The sequence below is a fragment of the Manduca sexta genome, chromosome 21, assembly GCF_014839805.1.
Source record: "Manduca sexta isolate Smith_Timp_Sample1 chromosome 21, JHU_Msex_v1.0, whole genome shotgun sequence".
Lineage (NCBI taxonomy): Eukaryota > Metazoa > Arthropoda > Insecta > Lepidoptera > Sphingidae > Manduca > Manduca sexta.
The window spans coordinates 3623381-3646871 of record NC_051135.1 but is presented as its reverse complement, the minus strand read 5'-3'; the positions used below and the strand labels follow the sequence as shown (position 1 = coordinate 3646871).

Genomic DNA, 23491 nt, shown 5'->3' with positions numbered 1-23491 from the left:
AGCAATACATTTTCGCATAAAACAAAAAGATATGTCTATGTATATCACTCGATGCGTCCCTTAGTTCATAACCGCATTATACGCCTTCTGTGTTCGGAAACAGGTTACCCAATAAAGCAATTTCAAGAACCTATCTGCGGCGGTCGTTACCCTTTCCGCCACAAAAAGCATGCAACGCGATTAGTTGGGACCAATGTCCGTACATTCCGGCCTTTATAAATATGTTGCCATCGATCGATGGGGTGACCGAACGGTACACACTTTCAGGGATCACAATCTATATTGGATACTGCAGCTTTTTATTTTACAGCAATATTCCGTACCACTGATTCAATCTAGATGAGACCGCCGCAAAAAATGAGGTAAACAATCAGGCTACCACGCAAAAAAATATAGTGTAAGCATCTTTAATGATAGACCAAATACCTCCATCACTCTTAGTTGCGTTTATGTCTAGACCAGACAACACGAAGAGATCATTAGGCTAGATTTTACCAGAGTCTAGATGGTGGGTGGTTTTATAGTGTATGTAGGTATCAGTCAGTAATTTCGAGGAATCCTGGCACGAGATTAGAATGTTATGCGTGCATGAGATTTGTGCGTTGATGTGCCTTCGCCGCGAGCGTCGGCAATCAACATAAATACTTTTCTTTGCCCCTATATTACGAGAAAATCATGTTCACTAATAACATTTTACGTTTATTAGCCAATAACTTCATAAACTAATAACTAAGTTGAGTGTATAGAAGTTATTAAATACACATAGACACGCAAACTATCAGCTTATGTGCAAAGTACGGCCACTAAGGTAGTGAGTTGAGCTCAAATTTGACAAGTATATTTCATCGGATACAGTTATTTTGAATAAATATTATTCCAATAATAACGTTGCTATCAACGAACACAGAAAATCTGGGTGCAGGGGCGGATCCAGATTTCAAAATGAAATAGCTTTATGGAACCAAATGGATATTATATTCATGCTCGTGAACGAGTTTACAAAATACAATATATTCAATATCAGGACGGATATTGATTTTGTGCTCTTGGACCTTGTATTGTCGCTGTTGTGTCGTTGTAAAATATTGCCCCATAAAGGTTTAGAGTCAATATACGTGATTTATATTAAGTATCCACTATAAAATCGCATGAACAATTAAAAAGGTCCTCTCTCTCCTAGCTATCTAGGTTATTTAGAAAAACATATTGGATAATGTTCTTGCAGCTTTTAAAGATAATTTGAAACAATGAAGTAAGGGAAAGTCACATGGGTGTTGAATGTTGATAAGCTATCATTTACATTTTCTCCATTAGTATAAAGCACTTCAATTATCTTTTAGCCGCATCACGATAAGAGTTAATTTGCGGCTGTTTAAATGCACACGGTTTCCCATAGAGGTCGGTATCACTGTATGAATCAACGATAAGCTCGTAACTGCGCGATAAATAATAACAATTTCCGACGACAACGGTAACGTGTTGTACACGGTCCTGCTAATTTTCCACAAGGGCCGCATGCTGCGAAGGACCGTCGACAAAGGAGGTACAACTTAGCAAGCTGGACAGCTTACATTCGAGTTCGCCAGCTCGCTAAACAACAATATTTGTGCTCTATTGTTTGTACACGGGGCTTGTGCGCTGTGCCACACGCCGGTTCGTTACTGAACAACGGCAAATCTATATTCAATATCGCCTCTCCTCTGTACTTTATCATTAGATAATCATATGGACATAATATTATAAACTGTGTAATCAAACAATGACCATTATATATGATCCGTAAAATACTTTTCGGACCACCCAAATAGTATCGTATAATGAGATATATTTTACTCGTAATGACACTGTAACTTGATCTCCCGTTTTAAATTTGTTTGCAATGTGTTATTACGGTTGCAATCGTTTCGACGAGGTGCGCGCTCAAACACGGCACCAGTATAAACCAACCTTTACTAACAAATTAATCTAATAGAACACACGATTCAGTGTAGCGTTTGTTTCCAAGTATAATAGTCTCGATGTTCACCAGTACCGGAATTGGTCACGGTTAAACATGTCTATGAAATACTAAACAATGGATGAAGCCGATGCAAAAGCAATCTTTATTGTTCATCTCACTTCACTTCGATACTGTTGCTCTCAAATTGATTCTAACCGAAGATGATAAGAATTTTATGTCGCAACGGTATATGTGGTAGGCACCGTAGTAATGTTTGTTTCAATATTGAATTAGACTCGACTGCGGCGGTAAGTGACCGCGCACCTTTACCGTTCGCACTAGCGCGAAGACACCGGAGACGGCTATTGCTAAACAAAATATGCATGTCGAGATGCGAAGGAATGTTTCCGCCATTCCTTTCTCTTGTCCTTGTTAAGGATTGTTTACTCTATTGCGTGCGATGTCTAGTGCGAATTAACTTGGAGCAGGGCGTGTAGGAGAGCGTCAAGGCGGCGGGGCGGCGGGCGATGGCGTGGTGGCGGCGTGCACTCCGCTTGATGTTTCAACTCATGGGAACAATATGTTCCATTTGAGATGATTTACCGGAGGAGTTCAGTGTCGTGTTGCGATCGCACGCCGGAACAAAGCTTCGATCGAATCGCGTACCGCTTGTGGGCGTCGCACCGGTAAACAAACTAAAGCTTATTCTTTAGCAAAATTATTCATCGTTTCGCAACTTCAACGACATTCAACTCTCATTGTTTACTTTAATAGAATCGGGCAGGTGTGGAGATAGCTTAATGCCAAATAAATATGCAGTGTACGGTATGGGAAAGAGAAATTTGCAATGGTGAGACAGCCCGAGCCAATGTTGACCTCACGATTTCAATTGTCCATGCGAAATGTTACGGGGGAACTGAACGATGTCACGAATAAGACAATTTCTAGTTTACCATTCAAGGTCGAAAATGTGTTTTATCGGAATTTTATTGAGACAGGTCATGTCTGTCGACAGTAATGGGCATTATTAGCGATTTATTTATTCACAAACGGAGTCTTAATGGAGGGCGGGGGCATACAGGCAAGCACTTTGATCCACAATCGGTTAGCGAATGATGCATGAGAGCGGCTCATGACGGAATGCAGCTTTCCTAAGCTATTCTATGTTGCGTTGTGTGCACTATGCCATTTTGTATATGATTATCTCGTGAGTGATAAATTCGCACTCACGTTCATTCAAAATATCGCGCGCGCGTGTTTAGAATCTCATACACGCACAGCGAGCAGGTGATATGTACTTGGGAAGCTATTATCGTCCTTACTAACAATGCACCGGTAGATTATTTGCTATTATATTAAGAGCTGTAATTGAAATTGATATCTGAGGAAAGTTTATATCTATTGTGGTCTTGCCTGAGAGATGTCACTTTGTCACTGTTAATCGAATAAATGTGGAAATTTTTGTAAACGTCTTAGTTTTTACCGAGATGTAGATAATGCAAAATTCCAACGGGTAGACAATTAGTAACAAAATAAAATGTCATTTAAATAGTACTTACGTATGGTCCTTAAGTATCGTCTCCAACCGGCCAGTGTACGTGTTCCACACGAACACGGCGCCGTCCGCCGCGCCGACCGCGACGAGCCGCCCGCCCGGACCGAACGCCGCCCGCGACCAGTCGCACCCCACCTTGAACGACTCGTGACTGAAATGAACGTGTAACATTAATGTTATTTATTTTTATTTAATTTGAAAAAATATATTAGTACTAGTAAAAAGCAGCGATAGCCTAGTTGGGTGTGGAACGGACTGCCGAGACGAATGTCCGCAGGTTCAAATCCCCAAGGGCACACACCTCTGACTTTTCTAAAAAATCATGTGTGTATTCTTTGTGAGTTTATCGTTCGCTTTAACGGTGAAGGAAAACATCGTGAGGAAACCTGCACATCTGAGAAGTTCTCTATAGGAATTTCGAAAGTGTGTGAAGTCTACCAATCCGCACTAGGCCAGCGTGGTGGACTAAGGCCTAATCCCTCTCAGTAGTAGAGGAGGCCCGTGCTCAGCAGTGGGCAAGTATATAATACAGGGCTGATATTATTATTATATTATTATTATTAGTACAACATTAATAGTATACTTTTTGTCTTAAAAATATAGAGATTGGTATATGACATAGCGACAGGATCTACTTATTATATGCAAGGAGGGAAATAGAGTCGATGAGGTTTGACGAATCAATTGCATGAATATAAGAAAGATGAGAAACTAAGTAGAGATTTCTGAAAAATGTATGGTGTAAAAATATTTATATTTAGTGTAAAATAAAAATCTACAAGATCTCTTTATTAAAAGTAAGGAATACATAAAAAAATATATACTATTCGTTTTATCGCTATTTACTTCTTCCAGCTTAATCACATATTTGTCATGCGTAAACGCGTAAAATTATTTCCTTCAACTTACTGTTCTTATAAGAATTAAAATACTTATAATAAAATAAAATAATAGTATAATATGGTTATGGGTGCTACCTGAATATAAAGGTCCATTTAAACTAACGACCATTACCGTTTGATATTTGCAACTTTTTGTCAGTTCTTAGGTGTTTCCTGAGAGAAAGATATTACAGTAAATTAAATAAAATCAAATAAAGAATAGTGTTTCCCGAATCATATATCATTCTAACTATACTTAATTAAATTAAAAATAAGTTAATACCTTAACGGTATTATTAAATTAAAAGAAAAACATAATGTATCCGCATTTTACAAGATCAATGACATTACCAGTTTGGTTTCCTTCAATAAGTCGTTATATTTGATAAACAGGAATTACACTGAATTATAGTACCATAAAAAGTAAGTAATGAACTATAGGAGGCAGGTGTGGACACAGAAATTGAACTGACCGGAGATAGTTAAACGAATAATATATTGAAGAATGTATACAAGACAAATTCAAACAATATACTTAAATAAACATGTGAAATATATTTATATTTTTACATTTCCAATTTGTCTTATGCAGTTCTAAAATTCATTGATAGTGGAAAAGAAATAAGTGATACATTAGAATATAATTTTTCAGCATAACGTGTAAATAGTTGAAGGTGGAATGCGCGCGAATAAATGTGTGTGGCAATATATTTCATGATCATTACGCATGTGCATTGTCATAGGGAACAAGTACCTGAAAGAGCGCACTATTGTGTTCATCCGCAGGTCTATTAGTTGTATCGTGTCATCTCGTACGCACGCCAGTAAATAATTGCTATCTGCAACAATAAACATTTGTTATCCATTTTGATGGCGTTCAACAAGAGTTCATGTATACTATTATGCTAATAGGAATATTATACGGCGAACGCTAACGGTGTGCGTTGTTACATAAATGATTAGAAAATTATACAATATTTGGTGACCGAAGCCGATGATTTGTCGATAGTCACTGACGGTTCCGCTATCTCCATTATTGCTTACATTACTAATAACAGCACGGAGGTAACGTTTAACCTTGAACCTTAAACTGTTGTTCGGTTTCCAAGCGAAACTCCAAAGCCGTGTACGCGTACAACGTTTTATTGAATTAGAGGGTTAATCGCGAGATAAGATCGCAGTTTCATTAGTCGTCAGTCATATAGAGAGCAATCAAATGTCTTAAGGTCAAATCATAAATTCTCAGAGAGTTTTCAAGCCATTAGCCATTACTGAATCGTTTAGACATGCCTAACAATTGAGCACAAAAGTGATATTATCGCGCGCTTGTCGTTTTTAATGTATACCTGTAACGGTTCCGCTGATGCATTTGTGTATCTCACAAGTGGTCCTGGCGGTTCACACGTGCGACGAGATGGCAACAGATGACCACGCGCCGCGTATCACGGCTCGTGCGTCGTGTGCGTTATGAAACGTGTGATATTGGCCGGGCGCGCGGTGGCCGCCACGGCCAGCGGTAACCCCACGTAACTGATGCGCGATAGCGGCGAGTGGCGACGTATGAGTATGTCGACCGATCGTGATGGGTAACTGTGAACCGCCTCCCTATTCATTTGCGCGGCGCGGTTGCGCGCCCGTTGACGACCAAATCGACGTGATTTAATCAGTTTCCGAAGCAGTGACGTTCCGACACTTCGATTGATTGAAAGAATCAATCTGAACATTTCGTGCAACAGCAAACCGTTATTGACAAAAAAGGGTTCGATCGAGACACGCGTAACGGAAATGGGCATCGGACACTCGTCACGTTGTGTGCCGACACGAATACCGAAACTGATATGCAGTTCACTCAATTACCTGCTAATATAACTTTTGATTAGAATAATACGGATGTTAAGTGGTCGTTTATGGGATGTGTTACCTTTCTCCGACCTAATAAATTGCAGTTTAATGAACGCCATTACATGCAGACTAATAGTTCACTTTGCAATTAGTAAAAGCATGTTAATAGAATATTTAAAACACGCGGAATGCATCTCTATTACAACTGAGTGCTATAAATTTTTGTTCACTCAAAACCATTACTTTAAGGCCGATTTTGGTACATAATAATAATTATAATTATATTGATTTTAGGAGACATACCTCTACTGAGATCGAGAGATGTGACTTTTCCCTGCAGCATGATGTGGTTCGCCGACATTTCTGTGCGTATGTCCCAAAAGCGTATTTGCTTGTCAAAATGTCCCGATATGATCGTTGAACCGGCGCCATCTGACGTCACTAGATCGTTGCAAGATGATCCTGCGAATTTTGTTTCCGTACCTGTTGACCACAATACGTAACGTTATGCACGTAGACATGTAATATATTCTGCAATTTTTCAACATTTTACCGTAAACATGATAACTACAGAAGCAATTAAGCTGGCGCGTATAATTGCGATGACCGCCGAGAGATGCGACATTACTCGTTGTTCTATATTTTGACTGCAATAACACGAGGCGCATTCATTTTATGGAGCCAATATAAAAATATAGCGTTACATGCAATTGCAACAGTTTGGTGTGTGCGAATATAATGGGCTATATATTAGGGCATCGCGGCGGGAGGCCGGGGTGCGCATGGCACCTGCACGGGCGTGCTGATAGGTAGCGCACTCTCGTTGAGTAACGACCATGCAAGGTCACATTCTGTCACCTGTTTTGTCAGTGTTAACTGCAATGTTGAACACCAGACCGGTTGGAAACCTGAAATCGCTGTCTATAAACACAACTGTCCATAAAAACTGTATCGGAATGCTTTATGAGTTTTGTAACCGTTGTACGAGTTGCTAGGTGAAAATTTTGTTGTGGTTCATAATTTATATTTATTTTTTTTAAATGCAAAGTGCATTCATGCGATCACAACTAATCGGATTTCAAGTTAAATTGGTTAATTAATGAGATATAAGATGTCACTTAGTAGTAATAAATCAACATCGATCATAAACTACCAAACAACTAAAAATCGTGGCATTATTATAAATTTAGTTTACATTTGGACTTTAAGCAATGACATTGGAGTGTACCACATAGAACACAATACCAAAATTTTCCCCGGTTTTTGTGAAAACACGATGTCAGCGAGGGGTACCGATCTACTCTATAAAATTAAGTCCTTTGGTGATGCAGACAAAACTGCCAACAATGTGATTCTGACACACACAAAAACAGTAGTAACATTGATTAATTCTTAGAATTTCTTATTTTATTTTAATTAAGATAAGATCATAGGGAACGTATTTTAATGTTATCGCTTAATCGTCTTATTATTTAGAATTGTCGAGTTACACAGAAACTTTCGCGGAAATCTACTGCCGTGGAGTGTTATGGATGTAACTAATATAGATGCTATCATTGATAACAAAGATAACAAATTGTAGAGTGCGTGTTAGATAATGTTTGACCTACGTGTGTTTATTAATTTGCAGGAACCAGTAGCGCGCTACCGGCTCCAATACGGTACGTTATGGCGTTCAGTCGATAGCAATCAATTTGAAATATATTCAATAAATTTAACATACATACTTACACATTCTACTTCTGAGATCCCATATTTTGAGAGTCCGGTCGTGGCTCCCCGTGATTACTTTAGTAGGCTCCCCGAGGAATTTGGCCGCCATCACTTTACCGCTATGACCCGTTAACGTATGCTGAAACAAAGACAGTATGCTAAGAGAAATCCAAATGTGCAATTAATTCGTATCTGCTTTCCAAAAACAGCTATGTAATTAAAGTTATCACACTTCAATCTTTTATGTCGCTTTATTTATGTGAGTTAACACGGAAAAAACATTTTTTATGCGTGCCGACTACTACCTACTTTAAGGAGACTGCAGTGACAATTTAATTTTTATACGCAAATAAATGCCCAAATAACAAGACGTATAAAGTAAAATAACAATCTTAACCGGGGTATATACGCCGTGTAAATCCATTGTTAAAGAGAGGCTAGTGTCATGTCCTGTAATAAAATGCAAGCCGTGGCTACCGACGGCAAGCTACCGACCGACATCGGACAGAAGTTTACACGTGGCTCCCGGCGCGCCACGAACAACGATTATTGTCCTCTTTATGGCCTCGTGATCTTCGCAAAGTCTCGGTTACCCACTCAGCAGTATTGCACAAAATCGTCGACTCACGAGCGAAATTGGCATCGCGTCTATTTGCATCTAAAATCCCTATTAGTTTAGTGAGACATGACATTGTGGAAGAATGTCGGCGTTTAAGATAATGCTTAGTACGTTGTGCAAGTTTATTGAAACGCATAGTTACGGTGCTTTTGCGCGTAGTCCCTAATGTTTGTCGAGTAAACTATTAGACGCTTTTTGCGTAACAGTATTCTGAAAACGTGCTTCCACAGAATATTACTTATCCAAAAGCCATTGTCAGTTGGCCGCATTACGAGGAACTTTAAACAGCTCACAATTAAAATTGTTATTTATTCATGCAGGCAAATTTGTCATGTTTAGCTTCTTTTATTATAATCAATGTCATTAAAACGGGAAGTTTGAACATATTATTACAGTATTATCTTATATCCACTTACGAAGATCGGGAAGGATCATCTCGAAACCGGTTCGGAAGAGTATACGATCTAGATTTATTAGAGCATTAATTAATTCAACACACCATATATTAAGAATAACAGATGCAAGTAAAACGCGACCAACGCCGGTCACAGAAGCTGAGTGTGCTTCATTATCAACCATCTATTAATTATAATTAACAAACGATTCCAACGGAATCATGACTATGGCAGATTTATAACGTGAGTCCATTCCAAACATGACAGGCTTGTAGTTAAACAATCCCAACACGCTCAAAATGTCCCCATAACTTTGTGGTAATGTTTGAGCGCACGGTTGACCCGCTCTCGCCGTTCTTAATTACAGACAAAACACTTCGTTATCGGGCGTGCGCGGTCTACTCGTCTCATTCCATTTATGTACAACAAACAGTAACATAAACAAAGACTGTGTAGCGTGTACTCATAGTGTGGTAAACAGCAATTCGCACTCGTCCAATACGCGTTCCGCATTTGTTAATTACACGTGCGCATTAAAATACATTATCCACCCGCCCCAGCGGAAACATACCACTTGGCACCCAACACCAACATATTTTAGTTCGGAACTGGTGGTTTTACCAGTTAGACTTATCAAGTCATTCGCCGTTATTACTGTAATCACAGACGCACCGACTTCGTCAAACACATTCCACCGCGTAATACAAATTTCAGTTCATTAAAAAATATTTAAAACGGTATTACTTTTAAGTCGGAAAAAAGTTTAATGTCAGTAATAAATGTCTATGAATCAGAAGTAACAAGAAATAACTGAACTGTGACATGTTTTGATACGAGGATGATCCATCATTAAAGCAGATAGTAGAAAGCATTTTCCGAAATACATTGCTTACTACTTACATATAATGTTTGTATGTTAACTGTTACAGATATTTTTTTAAAGAAATCAACAATTATTTTTTCATACTTATTTATTTTATACTGTTTTTAAACTGTGATGTGAGCATACACTTATTTGTTTTTTTTCGCATTACGAATGGAGCTCTCGACGAAGTTCTTGTGAGATAAGAGCACATCCATTGGAGAGGTTTCGCGATTCAACAAAAAGAAAATAAAAATATATATAAAAGAAATATTGATTACTAAGACATTCCAGATTATATTTTTCAAGTTGCTATTATAGGCTTAATAAACTTAGCTCGGGAACACACCCATAATCTGTAACGCACTTCCATGATATATCATAACTGTACCAGAATATACGAAAGGCTTTGAATAGCATGCACAGTTCAGCAGCTAGCACATTCACATTGTTGGTTTAGTAATACAAAAAAATAGGCTGGTGGTGCGGTACGGCGTGCCGGTGGATTAGTTTTATTTATCTCAGTAATAGATTTGAATATTATCTAACTAGCCGTTAGAATATAAATAAATATTGTACGCGTAGAGCGGTGAATAACTCACTCCATATAAATCAGTTGATTTGAATTGCGCTCTCATTAGTGATTCCAGCTGTGGTGCGTGGTGCAGAAATACACAACTTATTACTTTGGCTACACGATTAAATCCATTTACAAAGTATCCACATTTAGCGACTGAATAAGAAAATTATCGCTAACAGATAAACAAACAATACCGTGTAATGATCGCTACGTTATGATCAGTTAGAATTATTTTCATTTCCGTAAGTATCCGTGTTGTTTCATCGCGGCAGCCGGATTATAAAGGGGCTCATTTAATCATATCAAAACTATCCATCGTTGCGGAGGCGCTACAACAGGCAGGTTGGATGTGTGCGAAATGAATTTTATGGCCTCGGTTTTGACAATCATGGCGCCGGCTGTTTTTGTGATGAGGGTTTTACAATGCATATCATTTTTAATCTGATCCCATTAAACTCCTTGAAGGTGCCGCGGTGAAATTGTATTCACTGTGCGTCTGCGCATATAACTAAACTGAGTTATATGCGGCGACGCATACGTTCCATAATTTCTATCGGTTTCAACGAACCACAGACATAGAGAATGGACGGGAGTAATAAGTATAAAGAATAATGACCCGAGTCTCACAAAACTGTTCACTATGAAGAAAGTGTCAAATTAACTGACAAAATTTTCTATACATCTGTGCTGACGAAAACGTATGATCAGAACTCATCTGCCTCTAAAGGCTCATTTAGAATTTCAGACAGAGATTATTACTAGCTGCACATCATTTTTATTTTTTCGCATTTTTGGCAATACTTGAAAGCCGGATAAGAATACACAACTTGCTATATCTATGGTCGAAACCGATACAATTTATGTGCACGTAGTGTCACGTTCATGTTTCTAGTAGTGCGCACTTCCTCGTGTGCGGCTATCAAGGCACATAAACAAGGACAGGTGGCGGGTAAATCACAGCAGTGCGCGCGATATGAGGAGCGACAACAGATGCAATCAACCACCGGCGGCCGAAGGGGCTCGCCATTAGTTGTTTACGACTGCTGAGCAAATTAATGTTCCTTAGGAAATATATTGCTACCGGACTTCGTTATAACTCCCACCCAACATTGAGTTTTGTTTTTAGATTTGCGATATATTGGTTGTACTAATGCATCTGAATCACAGCTTGAATATTGATATTATGTTTAGTCATGTACATTAGATAATAGGGGACCGGCCTGTGTTTGATTTTGTATATTATTCTATATGTAATGGTTAATAATACGAAAAAGAAACCCTCCTGCGAAAACTGCATTAAAATTGGTTAGAAAATGAGCCAGTAATTCATATTTCAAATATTACTATGTGCCGAAGTGGGCGCGAAGTGGGGATATCGCTTTATCTTTTTCTTTCGCACGCGTCGTAATGCCCTATGACGTCACACGTGGGTATTGCGCCTCTTTTCTGTTTCTTGTTACTTACCCCTTCTACCGAAATTAAAAGACTTATAACTTGTTGATTTTTTACTGGATTTAAATAATTCTTTCTGTGTTATAATTTATATAACGTAAATATTTAATAATAATAAAGAACATAAACGAGTCCGGTCCCCTATTGTACATCTATATCAAAGATTTATAAAAATATGTTCGATCGCTCAGAATATGCAAATATTAATAAAACGGATATTAAAGTTTTTATGATACTACTAATTATAACAAATTTTATTAATAAATATAAACTACTGCAAACATTAAAATGATAGTGATCTACAATTTTATATTACTGTTATCAATTTCCAATACCTTGTTATTAGGTATTTAATTATGTTTAATAATATTTGCCAATACAGATGTTAAAAGGGAGAGAGAGAGTAGATCCATTGCTAGTATTTAAGAATTAGAATAGGATGTGTTAATATGCCTCAATATTATAATGAAAGGATATAATAGATTCCTTTATTTTGAAACAAATTACCTAGACGACATTCATTTAGTGTACAAATTTTTTGTTCATCAATTTTATTTCACACTAGTATTTCACTTAATGTAATCAGTATATTGTACTGACAATAATATCGTAACTTAATACTTAAATTAAACAAAACGATGCATAATATCTTCCAAAAATAATTCCAATCGCTTAAGAATTTTTTAACGTAAACACAATATGTGAACCACCGAAACAAAAAAAACCGCAGCCCGTTTATCCGCCACACGACATCAGGAAGCCGAGCTATAAAATAAAAAGTATCTCGGGATCGGGAATGCCACAAACACCGCTGTGGGAAAAAGATAGTATGTTACTGTACATTTTCATTCGGTAAATCCTAGATTCCGATGGTCAGTCAAATGAATATTAAAGAAATCATTTATCTATAAATGTAAAGACTTGTCAATTTGAATGAATATGACAAAAATGTGTATACAATTTATAAGGCAGTAAGGAATAATCATATCCTACTTCTATTAATAATATATATGTGAAAGTTTATGAATATGTATTGATTTTTTTAGAATTAAAGGTAGAAATCATATGGATGAAAGTTGGTATTCATTGACATACAATCTTGGATTAATGTATACTACTTTTTACCTTTGAAAGCTTCACAGTAGTAGTATTTCCTGAATAAGATACCTGTGGACAGAGCCAGGATCAAGATAATATTCTAATATTTTAAATATAAACATCCAATAACAGTTTTATGATGTAAATGCGTGTTGTTTTATTAATTTATAAACGAAATCAATCCGCCAAAGTGACTCAGTTTAGCGCCAGGAAATTAACTTCTCTATCGTCGATTAATTTTGACATTTATAAAATGAATAGAAACGTTATTTTATATAAATTTATATGGTAATTTCATATCCAATTTGATCACTATGAGTAGGGCCATTATATACAAGATAAGCAATAAAGTGTATGTTAATTTTCATCTGTAAGAGATTGATTTAAGTTTAAATGAAATAATACAGAATTTGTGAGGTCATTGTCCTCTGTGAGACTGTTATTGTTTTGGTTGAGATGCTTCTCATACATTAAAATATATTTGAACGTAACACTCCTTGATTGTAGAAACGTTACGTCGGTAATGTATGACCGGATATTATAATTAAAAATTAACTGTACATATTATTTTGTTGCTCTGGTTTGCATTGTAATGACATCGTAATTTGACAAAGAAAGCACTTTTTCGACATAATAGAATAATTTAAGATGTAGACTATGAATACGTAAAATGTGTAAATGGACGTTAGTATATTTAAGATTGATAAACTCCAACATCGTTTGGCAAATAAACCTAAAAGTTGGCATATCTAAATGTTTTATGGCAGTTTTTATGTTATCCATATTAACATTATTTGCCACTCGCTACACGCTATTTAATAATAACACGACTTGCTAAAGTCAATTAGTTTACGACACACATCCGACTACGCTGTGCCTATTTCAGTTTACGGTAACAGCCACGGATCCATATTCTAGACTGCTTTTCGATTTTTTAAATAACTTTTTTTTCCATTAAAACCGCGATAAAATCCGAAAAATAGTTTAATTTTAATGTCTACATTCGCGTAAACATAAGAAATCATTAACGTTCTTTTTATTCCTTTGAATGACGAGACGAAATTGCCGTTCGCCTGATGGTAAGCGATACGATCGCCCATAAACAGTAGAAATATAACTAGTACAAATACAATGTTTAACATAATTGAAAAGGACGCAATGAAGCAAAAACGGTGTGAACACATAATTAGTAGTCATGCCTCACTGAGCACATGTTATTCTGCAGTAAAATTGTATAACCAAGTGTTGTCTTTCAACGTGATTATCAACAACATTCTCACATAATCCGCTGATTGCTGGCGTGGCTGTGTCGCATTAGATGTTACATTATCTCAAATCTCAGAGCTTTCACGTAAGGTCTTTTGCGGCCCGGCTTCCAAACAATCTGATCATCCACCGACGATCAAAACTAAGTTATTTTATGAGTCCATGGGAATATTCCTTTATTTTCAGAAGTTAAAAGCCGACCGTTGAGAAAATATTTATTTATCACAAGCACATTTGTTTGTAAATGACATTTAAACAATGCATATAAGGACACACGTGCATATAAAGAAAGATATCTATTTTCGATTGTTATTATAAACACATTATATCGGCGAGATATGATTACTTACTTGATTAGTAAGAATTACGAACGATTTATCACAAGACAATTATCCCGCGTTTCATAATTAATGATGCTTAATTTTGTGCTTTGGGCAATTCATTTGCAGCAATTATTAACAATTTATTATACAAATACTCAGTAACACTATAATGTTTAATAAAAACCATTGACAAATGAACCCGTCTGGCGCTAATGTTTTAATATAGCTCCATGATAAAATCAAGAAAGTTAATGGCACAACATTTTGCTGCAAGAAATCGAGTACAACTAATAAATAAAAATAATTTAAGCTTTTAATTTAAATATAAACTCGGCGCTTGTCCAAATAAATCTTTAATACTTTTGAAAGACACAAGAACTTAATTTTTGCGGCCACGAGTGATAAAATCGGGAGCAAAATTACTTCTCATTTATTGAGCACTCAAACTGATGTCCGTTGCTGCCATCTTTGATGTGATCATTAACCGATTTCGCTTTATTATGTATAATTCCGCAATATCACCATTAATAATTTTATTTTAATGGATATTACGTATAATCTGATACTGATTTTGAAGTGCGTTATAAAAGAACTGTTCTCATTTATAATTTTTATTGGTAGCAAGCATTTTATTACCTATGTCAAAAATAATGCTCAACAACTCTAATGGCAATACTTTGAATAATTAAGTAATGAAATAATAGTTTCACTGCCGCGGGTGATTAAGGGATGCCAATTAAGAATCTAGCTTCAAAAATACAAGAACGCGACGAGTAAGAGATGTAAATTACAATAATTATTTTCCTGTTCTAATAGCTCACGTTTACAAAACATCAAAAGGAAACGTACTAATGATATTAGTGTCAACATAAAGAGCTAATATTAATCGATTTGTGAATGATTTAATACCACGTTAACTGTACCGCGAGAGAGCTAACAGTGTACAGTTAATCAATTAACGAAATATGTAGTGTACCGTGTAGCGGTTCAGCGCAAACTGTAACCGCGGTCGTGTTTGTCGCCAAATATACGCAACTAATTTTAAGCCTGTTTTCGAACGAAAGCTTAATTTAAACACAGATTAGTATACAAAATTATTATCATAGAGTACAATGGTGTGGTCTAGCATTCTAGTTTCGCTCTATCGAAACCCAATGTGAACATGACATTTTTCTTTGAAGTTATTACACTTGACCGCTCATATGAGACATTGATAATCTCTAAAGCCAGGTCGTTGTTAAATAAATAATGTCACGAGCTCAAGATTTCAACGCGGATTGAGACGCGGTCAAAAGCTAGTTCAATATAAACGTAATGAGACGCAAACAATCCCGGGGTACAGTTATCTCTGAACACCGTATAAAATCATCTTCCGTAATGATCAAGAACGTGTAAACATACAGATTATATTGATATTGGATGCTCGTTAATATATCGTGAATTCTCTAATTGAAAAGATATGTAAGTAGGTATATTGTATTCTGCTCCAAGCTTTCGACTCCATGCTAATAAAGATAGCTATTTACTGCATAACGTCTCTATATGGGCTTTATATCTGAATTACATAAATAACAATTATTTCATCTATACGAATGCAGTACCGCACTGATAACCAAAAAGCGACGTTCAGATGTGAGCAAAAATCCTAGCTAATAAATTATAAAGTATATACGTTGTTGGAAAGTAATTAAAATGTTTGCTTTTAATTGCAAATTAGATAAAATTCCCATAGATGTGGTGGTTGGTTCGCCGACAGAGACCCATTATTAATTGCAGTGCTAACATGAGACAATATGGCCCCGGTAGCCGCCGCGGCGCGCAGCGCTCGCGAGCAGCAGGCGCGGCGTGTGCGCTCACGACGCGACATCTACGCCCGATTTATGTGTGGGAGCGCCGGGTCGTGACCCTGCCACATGAAAATTATTAATCCTATCATACTACGGTAATACCCATAGTTTTTTTTAGTAATGGTTTACAACATTGATAAATCGAATTTTAAACCTTTGGCACGATGCCGCCGTGAGATTTCCATTAAATGTACTACGCCCGTCCATCTATCTTCAAAAACAGTTGACGGTTGTGATAGCGAGCGCTGTGCTGACATTATTTGTATGACGTTGATTCGCCGAATTTGGAACGCGAATGCGCCCGATCACTTTTTGTCTTGAGAATTAACAACGCTCTCGAACTATGCTTGATTGAAAACGGTAATTTCGACACCGTGTACAGTAAATGTCGTAACTCGATAATGTATCGGAAAACAACCGATACATTCCGAGATTTTTCGTTAATTTGTTCACCATGTCGGAGTATGTGGAGAAAACGAAAATTGGTCTGTCAGAAAACGAAGTAACCGTGTTATCGATAGTCTTAATGTGTTTATGGCGTGCTCGCACCATTACTAATGTAGTTATAATAGTGATATCGGGCGGTATCGTGGGCGCTAAGTAATTGATAGAGCCACTTGTAATTGTAATTGTATTAACCGCGTTAATATACACATTTATGAGTGCCTGTATTAGGTTATTACATCGAGATGTTTTACAATTTACACACGCAACACGAAATGTTTGATATTTATAATAAGGTGTTTATGTCAATATACAGTTTGAGTCAGTAAATAATGTTAATCGCAATTTAAAATTCTACCCTTTCTACATCCTAATCACACCAACGGCGATTTAATATTATAGAAGATATTGGTACTTTTAAAACGTCATGACGGTTATCGACGTAACCAAGATAATATATTGAAGATTTTTTTCCTACATACTCCAAATAAGCGTATTTAGAATTATTTGTAAAAATCGAAACATGATGTTTAGTTAAAGAAAGTATAATTCCACATATATAATTCAAAATGCCTGTTAATTACTTTAATTATTAAGGTAAATTAAGGTTCCTCGTAGGAACTCTACTACTTACTTAACATAAAATTTATGGCCAAAATCAAATTTGTTACGAACGTAATATAGGGGTATAATAATATTTAAATATTGTATATTTCCTTGTAGTTCATTTAGCTAAAAACCACATATTTGTGAGTGTTAGAATTAGTCATATTTGAAAGATTAATAAAAAAAAAGAAGAATAATACGCACCTTTATCCAACGTATTAACGTCGCAATAACCAAAAACTTAACGGTAGATTAGATATAATATATAGCGGGTGACACATGAAGGTAATTCAAAGAATAGTTAATATATTTCGTGGCCTACTTGGAGACATACAAAAGTGAGTTTTGCATGATATTAAATACATTTTTCAAAATAATATACAAAATTGTTAACATTTAACCGTAATAAATAAAAATAATATTTATTAAAGGTATGTAGATCGTACATACTACGCAACGAATTCGCCGAAACACGTGAAATTTAAATTTAACGTCAAATCGAATGTGCTTTCAATACGACGAATCATAAATTCAGTTTCACGTGGGAAGTTTTTATTTGCTTTTTGATGCACTTATATTATATACCTTTTTTACACCTGTCAATAAAACAATAATAAGTGAATTAACATTGTAAAAATTACTACCCAATATAATGCATAACATTATCTTCGTGCCAAATCACCGTCGCTTTCTACTACTTAGTTTTAAACAACCATCAACTCCAAATAGATTCATCTATTGTGACAAAACAATAAATGTATACATTTCTAAACTAAATATGCAACGGTAAAAGTTTTGCGCATTTTCATAATCACCATCATCAATGAATATCAATACAGCGAGTGAATGGACACAAAAAAAGATTAGAGACGATTGTTTGGTTAAAGTATTGTGCATATGTGTACGTTTGTGAATGGACCATTAATTTAAATTACACGTTTCTAATGTGGGAAAGTAACAATCGGGATAAAAATCACGCTGCAAATTGTTTCCTCTCCGAGTGAAAGTACCAAAACAGTTTACGAATTTATAATTGAATCATCATGTACAGGAAGCGTCCATCACTATTTTCTTTATGATACGTTTTTACCATTAAGCTAAGCAAACTGAACCGCGCTGCTTGTAGTGCTTTTAACGGCAGTACAGTGCACGTATTGTTATGTTATTCTAAAGTAAATATCGGTAGTACAGGTATGGGTGTCGCGCATATCTCGCACGCATGAATGTTACATTTAGAAATGGGTGTTAAGTGTTCACCTTGTAGTTGTGGTTACAGTGTAGCCAAAGTGTAACGAACAAAGGATCGTTCGCATCTTGGCCGCCGCGCCGCGCCGTGTGAGACAATGCGCAGACCACGCGGCCAGTTAGCGTAACGCGAGGTGAATGAATCCTAAAACAGTTCAGCAACACGTCCACGCTCGGAACCACCCTTCCGCGGAACTGATTCAATATTTTTTCATAGTTTATTAAAATGGGTTTTTATTTTATCACAATAATTGCCAATGATGAATTTGCAATTATTGTTCCACCAAATTTGCGATGGTGCCGGAGGAAACGTCGTAAGTCAATTTCGATACACCTCTTGTCGGTGTATTTAATACAAATTGCATGAACTGCGGACGTCTAGCTTTTCATAAATTATACAAACAGTTTTTGACTTCCGCAATATAACAGAACTAAGATTGAGTGTTTCCTGGGTTCGTTTCGCAATTATACAGCTTTTCGTTTTTTACATTAAAGGGGGTGGAGCGAGATGTCTCAATGAAGAGCACCTACTTTTTTTGTAATCTAGATTTGTTCGCGAACGTGATAGGTCGGTTCTATTTAGACGTCGAGCCAATGTTTGAGGTGGCGAATGTTTCGCGTTGCACAACACAAATCACTCGGAACGGGAAATCATTGGTATGCGACAGGAGTGGATCCCACGCCCTCTCCCACGACAATCGATCGCTTATTCACTATGTTTGCGCAGCATTTAGTGTCGAAATATGATTATCGCGCTGAAAGAACTTCACATACCGAATAAAAATATTCTTGTTCGACGTTGACACCGACTTAGAAGTACACGCGTTGTAGATAAGAATCAAATCTAGTGGGTCAGTGTGACAACATTAATATTCAAGTGTGTAATCGCACAACCGTTTAAGGTATGCAGGGTTCAAAAGAACTTGTTGATGAATGACGCCGGCCGCGGAACATGTGGGATAGTTGATCTGCGGCGAGATCTCGAGCATTAAAACGTTATCTCCAACTAGTTACCGGATCAACATGTAAATTAACTTCAACCCCGCACCTGACTTTCGTATCGTTTTGCGGTCCAAGCTATAATTGGAATTGCTATTCAACTGGAATGTACTTTTAATTTTAAACACAGATCTGGTGTCTTGATAAACACTATTTTAACGCATTATGTATCGGTATTATTGTTTCATTAGTGTACTTTACAAAGTCCATCTTAAACGTGGAATTTTTTATAATTTACAAAGATCTGACACACATATATGTTTATAATTCCTTCTATGATTTTACTACTCAATGACAAATCGCCGGCAGTTTATTTCTTGACGGTGTAATAAACATTTTAGTGGCGAAGCGGGAAAGGCGCATGCGCACTCAACTATCAGCGTGAGGGCATCTGCCTCCGTACATCAAATTAACGGCGCGGAACCACCACTGGGCCTGGAGACACCAAAAAATTTGCACCCAGTGCGCGTGGCGCTATACACACATCCGTACTGTGGGCGTTCTGCGCGCGTATAATTACCCGAGTGGAAAAAACACTCATTTTTCAAACGTTCCATGTTACTTAGAATGTATTTTTAGTGTTACTTATTATAACGGTGGAAAATTGAAATAGTATCTATCTTATACTTACATGAAATATGTCAAAAACGGCACGAAATAATATTTTTGACTAGGCGGATATTTGTGCAGGTTTGTTGCGTTTGCGATAAAAGCGTCGAAGCGGGCAACAAGTTCGCGGCATGTAGTTGGTAAACATGAGTATGTGCAAAGCTAATTCGTAGTGACGATACAATCGTGAGAAGAGACACGTTAAGCTGCCACATAATTGTTTGTGAACATGAATAGACAGTAAATGAACTGCGTCCAGTCGCTACCCGTCAATGTATTTTAAAGCATATAATACTTATTCTCGCAACTAGCTTTTACTGCTAATGAAAACAAAACGCCTAGAAAATATTCATACATTATGTTAAAGACAAGTTTGTGTTCAGACACTATTAACTTAGATTTACTAGAATTTATAAATTAGCTTTTTTAACACCATCGCAATTACGTTTAATTAAAATAGAGATATGTAGCTTTTTAAATGCCATTATTCCAACATGTATTCGATTTCTCTTGCTCTGCTCTAAATCGCGTATCATTTCTATGTCAAATTCGTGGAGTTGTGACCAGGCCCCTTATTCTGTATGATAGTGTAAACGCGTAACGCGGCCGTGTCATGTTATCTTCGAGAAATTTGTGTGGAATGGTATTCTGTAAGCCAAATTTCTATAGTCCTAAACATGATGCATTGTGTTACGGCTTGTTACACACTGTCAAAATAACGTGCGGGACAGAGAATAAGGCCCCTGTTTGTAGTTTGTGCAACTATTGTCAGTGTACATCTTGTATAGTGGAACGTAGGGTGCGATGTTTGGAAAATGTATAAAGGTATACTAGTGTTCTGAGCGGCACAATACAGCGTTGGAGAGAGCGTGTAAAGTTAAACTTGTATATAGACAGTCTATATCTTTAGCCAAGACGCATTTTAGATATATATACTAGGTGTTGATCGCGACCTCGGACGAAACATATTTCCTAATATAAAAGTCACATTGTCTGTTAATACAGGACATGGTTTATTAAATCATTTGGCCAAATTCTTCCAAATCATAAACGTACTTAGAAAATAAGTATAAATGTACTTCCAAATAAACGTACTTATAATTTATATACCTACATTTAATATACTTATTATGTATTATTTATTGTGTATATGTCGTGTAGGTATCTACGTTTATGCATGTTATCTGTGAAGTTGTACATTTTATTTACAATGTAAATTTGATTCGATTCACCTGCCATGATTATTTTTGGCACCATTCGAAAATTGACTGGTAGAGAATCCCTACGGCAATAACTCCGCCTTTATATATTAGTGACATCCAAATATGTTTATGAACTTTAGCATGCGTAACATTATAAGATTTTATGATTTAAAAAATATATATGTATATGTAACGCAAAGGAAACATTAACAATGCACTGACGTCGTACTAACCAAGAGCCGAGCAGTTTTCTCATCTCGTTATTCAGATAATAAAAACAAAGAATAATGTTATAATAACTACAATGGTTTTGGATTTCAAACGTGAACATGTTTTAATCCACTGGGTATAGTAATAAATTTGTAAATACAATAGTAATTAAAGTAAGGTTACAATATAATTACGTGCCGGCATCAGGAGCTTAATGTAGTTATGAACATTTTACGGCATATTTAATGACATAGATAAATTAATGATGCTAATATATCTACATTATAATAATGCAAAGATGAGAAAAACATATTTCATGCAACCAGTTGTAAGCAGTCAAAATTTGCAACGGATATCATAAAATAGAACAAAAAATATATTTAAAACTTGCAAAGAAACGTTTCGTGACAAAAAAAAGAATTAAAAAACTTGTTTTTGGAGAAGAATAAAGTGGCATTTATAAAGTTATTGAACCTACATAGTTAATTTTTGTGTAACTTTTAGTCTATTGTAATATCTTCTTCTGAGAATGCTTTGCGAATTAGTTTCTTTTTAGAATTCTGTGAAAGGCCGAACACGATGTCGATGTTTCTGTTACAGTATATAATACAGGACTTGTTTTATTATTTTTATGCGCCAATAATCAGTGGAATTGGTAAACATGAGGTCTTATTGCCTCATCAGTCATCTCATTGATGAGTAGGTGCTGTGTATTTAAAATGCGAATTCTAAATTTCGATTCTCCGATTGAATTATAACAATTAATATGGATCAAAGTTTTTTGATCTTGAAAAGTGAGATGCTTCGGTTTGAGTTTTGTACCTTTTTATGCGTGGAAAAAACGCGTTATCGCTATCAAAACTTGGAGGGTGAGTGCAATGGTTATGTTGGTTTCACCGGACTTACGGCCCAATGTCGACACCCGGGAGTATAGCATCATCCGGGCGAGCATTGGACCGAGTCCCTAACCTCTGTATACCCAACACCGGCATACCAACAAAACCCGCGGTGGCCTTCTTCGGCGCATACGGGACGGGAGATATGAACATAACTTCACCACTATGTGATATATTGCGATTTTTGCACTGCAAAAGGCACTATATCATTGTATTGATCCATAATGCCGTCTGTATGATAGCCTATGTGTTAGTCCAGAACGTGATTAATGCGTATCTATGCAAAATTTCATCCGTATACGTTCACCTATTGTTGACCTTACTTTAACGAATATCCAAACATATAAACATTCAAACATTTTCACAAACATGCGCGTTTTTAATATTAGCAAGAGCAATAAGTTAGATTTAATTTTAATATCCCTTTGAAACTGACCTTTATACTGAATAGTTTTACATGTATTTAATAAGCATACGTGATTGTGCATTTCATTTTTTAATAGGCTTTAAAGACTGACAAACGAAACAGAGGCTCATACACAAAATTTTAAGAATTCACCTTTTGTGCTAAACTTATAGAAGCGAAGATAATGTCAATTCAATAATTTTAAAGACCGATACGTGATACCGTGAACTTGAGCATAAAATAAACGTTTTTACCACACAAAAACTGCAGATGAAGAGGTTTTAAATTTAAAATATTAATAACAATTTCTGAAATAGTGAAATATCTGCAAGTATACTTGATAATAAAATTGTTATAATAATTCAACATTTATGATTTTATAAAGATCGCAAATTGCTCACAACGGATACATACTACCTAAGGATAAATTGAGTATCCAGTCGTCTGCTTTATATACAAAAGAATATAGACGAGCTATATCGGCCATAGATAATAAATATTG

At 36.2% G+C, this 23491-nt stretch overlaps 1 protein-coding gene across 1 annotated transcript in view; it reads right to left on the bottom strand.

Annotated features, from left to right (window-relative positions):
* LOC115444242 (autophagy-related protein 16) overlaps positions 1–23491 on the bottom strand; it is a 156507-nt gene that overhangs the window by 15963 nt on the left and 117053 nt on the right. The window contains 4 exon segments of the mRNA XM_030169941.2: positions 3499–3645; positions 5130–5214; positions 6521–6700; positions 7949–8069. Of these exon segments, the coding sequence (XP_030025801.2) occupies positions 3499–3645; positions 5130–5214; positions 6521–6700; positions 7949–8069 (533 nt within the window).